Source organism: Sphaeramia orbicularis, chromosome 1, assembly GCF_902148855.1.
Source record: "Sphaeramia orbicularis chromosome 1, fSphaOr1.1, whole genome shotgun sequence".
In the NCBI taxonomy this organism is placed as follows: Eukaryota; Metazoa; Chordata; class Actinopteri; order Kurtiformes; family Apogonidae; genus Sphaeramia; species Sphaeramia orbicularis.
Window position 1 is genome coordinate 857,205 of NC_043957.1, and position 10,000 is coordinate 867,204.

Here is a 10,000-nt window from a genome sequence, read left to right on the forward strand (position 1 = left end):
CACACACACACACACACACACAGGTACACACACACACACACACACAGGTACACACACACACACACACACAGGTACACACACACACACACACACAGGTACACACACACACAGGTACACACACACAGGTACACACACACACACACACAGGTACACACACACACACAGGTACACACACACACACACACACACACACACAGGTACACACACAGGTACACACACACAGGTACACATTTCCAGTCCCCCTGGTACAGACCAGACGTGGGGTCCTCACCCTGCCATGACGATGAAGAAGTCCAGCCGATTCCACGTGTCCCCGAGGTAACAGCGCCGGCCGAAGATCCCCAGGGCCACCATCTTCACCACCATCTCCAGAGCGAAGAAGATGTAGATGAAGGCGTCGAAGGCCTGGGGAGGACGACAGCCAAGGGTTAGAGCGGACACACTGAGCTGAGCCGTCAAACACCTGACAGAGAACTCATGCTGACCCAAAAAACACAGATGACAAGGGACTATTTTTGGTCATTTCTGCACACATTACAAGACAGAGACAGCTTTGGTGTCAGACACCAGTACGTTAATAAAAGCTGGGGGGGGTGAACACGACGAAGTGACGGGGCCCAGTATTTGTGGACACAGGTTTGAAGCTGTGGAAATTCCATGGAAAACAGAGGAGCAGAAGTCAGGAGTCGGACTTTGACAGTGTGTAAAGTTTGACTTTTGTTTCATGTCAGCGTTAATTACACTAGTTATGGACCACACCCCCATGTATAGAACTGCTGCCCCCCCCCCCCCCCCGCTCCAACAAAAAAAAAAAAAAAAAAAATTCCCCCCTCTGTTTTTTCTGGACAAATGGCACCTGATTATACATGTGCACAATATCAGAATCAGAATAACATTTCCTGTCACTGGACAGCAGAGTACAAAGTACAGTCCATCAGATGACCTTCAGATCCACATCAGGGGTTTAGTGGTTTCTACAGGAGCGTCCAGCTGCAAACCCACAGCACCCCCCCCTGCAAAAATGACACTGAACAAATCCAACAAATGTGGATTTGGTACAGGTGGTATTAGTGTGAACATGGCATACGGTGCTTTCTTTACTTATATTCACCATTTAATGGGTCTTATGCATTTTATTGTTTTTATTGTTTTTATTGTATTTTATTGTATTTTATTGTATTTGTTGTTTTCATTGTATTTTATTGTACTTCTGTTTGTTTGTTTGTTTTCTCTTCTGCCCAGTTTTACTCAGTTGTTTCCATTATAATTACCTCCATGGTTGTTACTGTTTGTATTGTTGATGCTTTCTTGTGAGGGTCTTCTCCACCTTCTTCTGTCTTGTCGTCCCCCCCCCCCCCACACACACACACACACACACACACACACGTGGTTCAGCTAAACTCCTAATAACCACAGTAGAATATCCAGTGGAGCTTCATATACTTTATGAAGTTTCCTTTGGCAAAGCCCATGTGTTCAGCACCAGAAGGAACCAGACTAGCATTCTGCTGTTAGGATGAAGGACAAGACAAGTAGAAGAAAAACAGAAGAAAAGGACAGTGATAGAACAGAGGATAATGTGAGCACATCCATACGACAGCAGACATTATAAACACAGGACACGTGGTCACATGGTGGAACTGTTTCAGTGGATTTGGTGGGAGTGTGGGGGACAGGAGGAAAGAAAGAGGGTGAGGGCAGGTGGGGGGGGCATGTGTGTTATGTGAGTCTTTGGGAAGTTCGGCTCAGACACAGACCTTCTGTCCTTCAGCTGTCGTCACTTCTCATCAGTTCACTCTGTGTCTTGAAAATGGAAAGTGTTTGGACCGCATGAGGAGCAGATTCAGAGAAGAGCCGCTGCGTTCTCAGCTCTGAGCGGAAACACTTTAACCAGGGGAGGATTTCCTGTCTGTTTAACGTAGCTGTTCCTCAGTTTAGCTCCACCTGGGCCTCAGCTGTACCTTCAGAGCAGACGGTTTCTACAGTCCGTCCTTTCTCCCTCCGTTTGCTGTGATGTGAGTCCGCAGCTCGTCCAGCCAGGTCTACACACAAACCCCCCCACTGCGTCACCATCCGCTGTGATTCCTCCACACTGTCAACCAACCAATCAAACTGTATTTCTATAGCACCAAATCCTGACTAAAGTTCTCTCATGACACTTTACATATGGAGTTGGTCAAAAGCACATTCTAAGCCAATTTACACAAACCAACAGAATCCTCTGGGGGGGGGGGTGCACTGCCCTGTACCCCCCAGTGTTATAAGTGGGACGGAAACTGATGCACATACAGTTACTCACCAAAACGCATGCATGTGCCCCCCCCCCCCCCCCCACTACCACCACCAGCCAAACCGCACACGTCAAGGTCAAAGTTTTGATTTGTTTGGTTTTTTTTTAAATTCAAGTTTTTATTGAACTTTTCAAAGGCTTGGTACACGGCAAATGTCATCTGTTTCTCCAAAGAACAGGTCGTTTATCATTAACAGTTAACTCTGGTGACAGACTGCACATACTCTGTACGTCATCAACAGAAAAGAACAAAAAAAAACAAATAAAAGACAGGCAGCAGATACAAAAAAGGTGGATACATAATAATATAACTCAAAATATCTGTATACACCCCCCGTCATCATTTAATCTAAATGTTTCAATTTTTCATGAATTTTTAAAATCTTTTTTTCTCCAAATTGACTTATAATGGGTGAGATTTCAAATGTCTACAAAAACATTGATTTCGTTTCAGTTTCCTTCAGACTTGGCACATATAGACAGGAAAGTGACCTGCTGACATCAGCACATGCATAGACATGATGACATCAGCACATGCATAGACATGATGACATCAGCACATGCATAGACATGATGACATCAGCACATGTATAGACATGATGACATCAGCACATGCATAGACATGATGACATCAGCACATGTATAGACATGATGACATCAGCACATGCATAGACATGATGACATCAGCACATGCATAGACATGATGACATCAGCACATGTATAGACATGATGACATCAGCACATGCATAGACATGATGACATCAGCACATGTATAGACATGATGACATCAGCACATGCATAGACATGATGACATCAGCACATGTATAGACATGATGACATCAGCACATGTATAGACATGATGACATCAGCACATGCATAGACATGATGACATCAGCACATGCATAGACATGATGACATCAGCACATGTATAGACATGATGACATCAGCACATGCATAGACATGATGACATCAGCACATGTATAGACATGATGACATCAGCACATGCATAGACATGATGACATCAGCACATGTATAGACATGATGACATCAGCACATGTATAGACACGATGACATCAGCACATGCATAGACATGATGACATCAGCACATGTATAGACACGATGACATCAGCACATGTATAGACATGATGACATCAGCACATGCATAGACATGATGACATCAGCACATGTATAGACATGATGACATCAGCACATGCATAGACATGATGACATCAGCACATGTATAGACACGATGACATCAGCACATGCATAGACATGATGACATCAGCACATGTATAGACATGATGACATCAGCACATGCATAGACATGATGACATCAGCACATGTATAGACACGATGACATCAGCACATGTATAGACATGATGACATCAGCACATGCATAGACATGATGACATCAGCACATGTATAGACATGATGACATCAGCACATGCATAGACATGATGACATCAGCACATGTATAGACATGATGACATCAGCACATGTATAGACACGATGACATCAGCACATGCATAGACATGATGACATCAGCACATGCATAGACATGATGACATCAGCACATGTATAGACATGATGACATCAGCACATGCATAGACATGATGACATCAGCACATGTATAGACATGATGACATCAGCACATGCATAGACATGATGACATCAGCACATGTATAGACATGATGACATCAGCACATGCATAGACATGATGACATCAGCACATCCATAGACATGATGACATCAGCACATGTATAGACATGATGACATCAGCACATGCATAGACATGATGACATCAGCACATGTATAGACATGATGACATCAGCACATGTATAGACACGATGACATCAGCACATGCATAGACACGATGACATCAGCACATGCATAGACACGATGACATCAGCACATGCATAGACATGATGACATCAGCACATGCATAGACATGATGACATCAGCACATCCATAGACATGATGACATCAGCACATGCATAGACATGATGACATCAGCTGGATCGATGCCAAAATAAATGATAATAGGTGTGGGGGCGGGGCTTGTTGTGTGTGGAACCACATGTTGGTTTGTGCATGTGGATAATTGCTGCTGAACCTCTGGACTGATCTGTGAACACAGGCTGTAAAACGTGAACCGGCTGACCCCGACAGCAGTGGTTACAGCTCAGAAACAAAACCACCACCTGCTGCTGAAAAGCTGGTTTGTTTTTTGTTGCAGCGTCATGTTAATGTGGGGGTCCCAGTGTTGGGTGTGTGGGTCCTCCTGCTGTCAACAGCATACAGCAGCACAGTGGGGGAAAGGTCTGCATTATCTGACTCCTGTTTATGAGTGCAAATTTAGCAGCGGTGTTCAAATATCTGCTCCGTCATCTGACCGCTGCTCCAATGACACGGCAGCTTCTGAATCAACACAGACCGACTGAAATGTTTTTTGGTTTGTTCAAAAGCTGTTTTTCATGTAAAAATAGTGAAAAAGTGGCTGAAAACCTGTGTGAGGTTTGGAGAGGATAATGGGTTTATTTTGCAGCATTTGTTTATACCTCTTATATCTGTCATAATGGTGAAAAACCTGCGTCTTTCTCCAACCAAACACACACAGTCGAGGAAAAAATTATGAGACCATCCAAAGTCCAGTCCAGTCCTAACTGCTGTGTGTGTCATGTGACTAAAACAGACAAAAGAAAACATCGAATGAATCAAAGCACTGGTTTTGTCCGTACAATGACACAGATACTGATGGAAGAACTGAAATGATTTAGGTTTTTATCCAGAAAACATGTTAAATGCACAGATATCAGCTGTGAAATTCAACGACTATGAACTAGTTTTGTTGTTCTCATTATATTTGTCCAAACAAATGGACCTGTAGTTGGACCAGGCTTTAAAATGAACAGAAACTGAAGAAAACAAGGGGTGGGCGAATACTTTTTTTCCATGACTGTATGTAGGTTTTTCTTTAACCCATTAAGACCCAGCGCTACTTTTATGGTGGATTGCAAATGAAATTTTCTGTAAATTATTCCTTTCTTAAGTGATTTATCACCATTTATTGTAACATTATCCTCTTTATTTTATGTTTCTTAGTATTTTTTCTATATTTAATTCACTGATCATATAGATGTTCATAAAAACTCAGGTTAAAATTGAGGGTTATTATATGGAAACCAGAGATAACTGAAGAAAAAGTGACTTTACAGTAAAAATCTATCAATAATCTTGAACAAACAGTAAAGAGGAACACTTCATGGACCTCCAGGCAGGAATGAAAAAAGGTAAAAGAGGTGCTCTTTGGTGAAGGGACCGTTAGTGCACAGAAAAAACCCAAAACAAAACCCAAGGTACTTTCTTTTCAGCCCCTGATGAAGGCCAGCTGAGGTCCACTGAGACAGACCATAATTAATAAAGGTATTTTCAAAGGAGAAGAGAGGGCCTGGGCTTTTGGATTGTTTGTGCAAAATCTGTCATGAACTGATCACAACCCCAGTGTGTCCGTCCACCGGCACTGATCCAACTGCATGGGTTTGACTGGAGAATCAATGTTGGAGAAGATGACGGTGTTTCCACGGTAACTACGGAGCCTCTGAACGTCCAAATATGGTCATATCTGATGACCAAGAAAAGATGAAGAACTCTAGGAATCTTAAATAACCCTTCAGTTCACCTGGTAAATACAATTATACTATTGGGAAAAATCTATATTTTCAAAAGTCCGAGGGAAGATCTTTGTTGGTCATACTTTAAGAAGAAACTATATCAACAATTTGTAATAGAAAAAAATACAGTCACAAACAAAAGGCAGTTAGAAGTGCATTGTTAAAAGTGGGAGGAGCTTGGTTGGGACGGATGTCAGTGGGAAAAATATCACAATTTACCAGAATACAGTTGTACCCACTCGTCATAATGGAGAACTCGGAGCATTTAGTGAGGTTCTACTTTCATTTGGGGTTTACGCACAAAGGCCAAATACTCAGCCTATTAGCCCCGCCCACCATCAACACATCAGCATTAGTCGTCCGCTCCAACAGAAGTGAAAGGTGCTGCTTCGCTGTCACGTTCGCTGTAACCGGAAACTCTGTCGTCAACAAGGCTTAGAATTTATAAATGATGACTTTTTATCGCACTATTGCACATTTATTTTCAAAATATTACGACTTTAATCTCAAAAAGTTCAGACATTATTTTCATTAAATAATTACTTTTTTTTAAACTATGACTTTATTCTCAAAATATTCCAACTTTAGTCTGGTAAACTTTCGACATTATTTTCATTAAATTATGAGTTGTTTTTTTTAACTACAACTTTATTCTCATAATCTTATAGTTTTATTATCGAAATATGACGACTTTAGTCTCATAAAATTACAACATAATTTTCGGTAAATTATGAGGGTTTTTTTAAACTACAACTTTATTCTCATAATATTATGGTTTTATTATCAAAAAATTACAACTTTAATCTCATAAATTTATGACATTACTTTTGTTAAATTATGAGTTGTTTTTAACTATAACTTTATTGTCATAATATAATGGCTTTATTCTTGTAAAATTATGACTCTTTCTGTATTAGACTTTATTCTCATAAAATTCCAGGTTTTATCTCGATATTTTACACCTTCATTCTCTTGATGACAAGTGTTTTATCTTCTTCTTTATTCCCTAATACGCCGTCGTACGTTTGTCATAATTTTCCTGCATTTCACAAACTCGAGGATTAAACAAATCAATAAGTGGTGTAACAGGTGGGTGGACTGATGATTAAAATAATTAGTCAGAGCATGAGTGTGTACTTTGGCTCAGCTCCAGGTGGATCCGACACAAATGCAGGTTGAAGTGGAGGTAAATGACGCTAATCCACGGATCTGCGGAGTACCAGACTCTTCCCTTTCATCCTCTCCTGTAACTCCACTCACTTTTTCATCTCCTTTCTTCTGACTGATATAATTCCCTTTGTAACATCTTTCTCCACACACTGTAAAAAAAATCTGTAATTTAACAGAGTTTTCACTGTTGGACAGATTTTTCCTGTAGTTTTCAGATCCAGGAAAATATCAATGAAATGACAAAAACAGACTGTGATTTTACATGTCAAATGGAAAAGAACAGGAAAAAACTGGAACTGTGAAGAACCAGAAAATTTACATTTTTTAAAGAAATGTTTTCTTTTTTCACAGAAAAATACAGTTAAAATACATTTGCAAATGTATCGTAATTTCACAAATATTTATTTTTCTATTTATGAGATTAAACTGTTAATTTAAAGTTTAATACTGTAAAAAAAAAAAAAAAAAAAAAAAAAAAATTAAACCAGATAAAATTCCTGACAGTTAACGGTAACAGAAGTATTAGTTCTGTCAGTTGAACCAGACTTGTTTGTTCATTGACAAATATCTTGTGTAATTACAGGAGGTTTCACAACAAAACTGTTGAATAAATGTATTTGTGTGAATGTATAACATGTATAAGCACTGATAAACTGTCCAAATACAGTTTTTATCAGTGGATTGGACAACTGAGTCTGACTGAAAATTATTTATATATATATTTATAGGGAATTGGATTGTTTTAATACATGTAAATATTCTTTATTAAACATTCAAAAGTAAAAAAAAAAAAAAAAAAAAAAAAGCAAAATCTCATGTAAAGTTAGGGCAAAAAACTGTATTTGAATTATGGAAAATTACCGTATTTTTATCAGATGGTTATTTTCTGTTATTTAACAGGATGTTTTTGGCGCCCCTGCTGAAGAAATATTACTGTTTTTTTAGTTGTTTTTTTTTTTTTTTACAGTGTGCCTATTTTTTCCTCCTTTTCTATTTATTTCTCCTCCTCTTCCTCATCTCCTCCTCCTCCTCTTCCTCCTCCTCATCTCTTCCTCCTCCTCCTCCTCCTCTTCCTCATCTCTTCCTCCTCCTCATCTCCTCCTCTTCCTCATCTCTTCCTCCTCCTCCTCTTCCTCCTCCTCCTCATCTCTTCCTCTTCCTCCTCTCCTCCTCCTCTTCCTCCTCCTCCTCTTCCTCATCTCTTCCTCCTCCTCCTCTTCCTCCTCCTCCTCCTCTCCTCCTCCTCCTCCCGGCCGAGCAGCTTGCCCTAAACGGTGGGGTAATGAAAAATAATTTGTTTGAACAGTAATCAGCGATAAGCCCCACATCGACGTCCCCCTACTCACTTGCAGCTTTAATCAAGCATCTAATTAAAAGAGGAGGGAGGGGAAAAAAAAAAGTCCCAATAAATCAAAGATCTCAGCTTGGTAATGCGTGTTATTGCTGTTGTGAGCAAAAAGCTGAGATTAGCTTGTGCTCCTTTTGTGTATACAGGGGGATTACAGATGAACTGACGTGCTTGGTGTTGCCTGTAATTTGATTTTCAAGGGTGGGGGGGTACTGTAGGCAACACCATCTAATTCTGAACCATTGATGCTGATCTTTTGTTTTGTCAAAAGCTCGCAGCTGAAAAGAGACATCCTCCAAGTCAGCAGTCCAGGAGGAGCGTGCATGGGGAGGAGACGGAGACGGCAACGGTGACGGCAACGGTGACGGCGACGGTGACGGCGACGGCCTGCTAATGTGGCGGGAACGGCCCAGAGTTTGTAACCTTGGCCTTTGTTAAAGCAAAGAGATGGAGCAGGTGGTGCCTTTGACAAAGTTCACTGACCGAAGGGAAATGAAAACTCCAGCAAATGTCACAAAATATACCTCCGCTGACATTTCCACGGCTAGGTTTCTCACACCTTTTACTTGTTTTGGTTTTCCTGACACTCACTTTGTCTCTTTTTTTCATTAATGTGTTTCCTCATGTCCTTACATGTTTTTTGTTTGTTTTTTTTGTCGTCTGTCTTTGACATTTCTATTGCAGCTGTTTTTTTGTTTGTCCTTTTGGTTGGCTGGTGTCTGGTGCGGACCGTCACATACAGAATTCTGCAGAACATCACAAACAAAGCACCTCTAAAGATGGACTTTCTCTGGACTGTATCCAAAAGATGTACATTAACCCTTTAACCCCTGAGCCACTGAAATAGTTTTATTTCGATCGTTAAAGTCTTAAGTTTAATCTTTTCAGTGGTTAGCAGTTAATGTTTTCAGACAGGATGTAACAGTTTAACTGGTGCACTTCAGCACCGTCAGTAGGGCTGTGGATCTGCAAGAATCTGGAGATACGATACAAATCACAATACTAGGATCATGATACGATATATCACAATACTGTAAAAAAGGAAATGTTTTGTTTGTTTCTTTTATTTTTAAATGATTATTTCCTTGAAGAATTGAATTCCAGCAGAAATCTGCACAAATCCTAAACACATTTGTATTTGATCCCAACAGGATCTAATGTTCTATCAGCAAATGTTCCAACTGTGTTCAACCTGAAATTCTGTTTTCCAGACATTCCAGTTTCAGATCCTGTTCAAATGTTCAGATTCTATTAGTTCACAACTAACATCAGAACAGGATTGGAGTTCAACCCCAACAAAGGAACCAACATTATTGAATAAAAGAGTGATAATAATAAATGAAATATAAACAAAAAAGAAAAACTAAAAAACTAAAATGAACCTGTGAAAATGCTTCAGCACTAAAACCAAAGTATGAAACTATTCCCAGTAAATGTACCTGCAGTTTGAAATGGTACTAGTCACTGTGAGGTAAAATGGTCCCAGATGGTGTTTTATTATAATATCTGATGTCTTTGAAT

General features: G+C 40.0%; 1 protein-coding gene across 1 annotated transcript in view; it reads right to left on the minus strand.

The window, feature by feature from the left end:
* The window catches only part of LOC115428136 (voltage-dependent T-type calcium channel subunit alpha-1I-like), a 432,180-nt gene that overhangs the window by 409,127 nt on the left and 13,053 nt on the right, over positions 1-10,000 (minus strand). Inside the window, 1 exon segment of the mRNA XM_030146986.1 lies at positions 272-405. Coding sequence (XP_030002846.1) covers positions 272-405 — 134 coding nt within the window.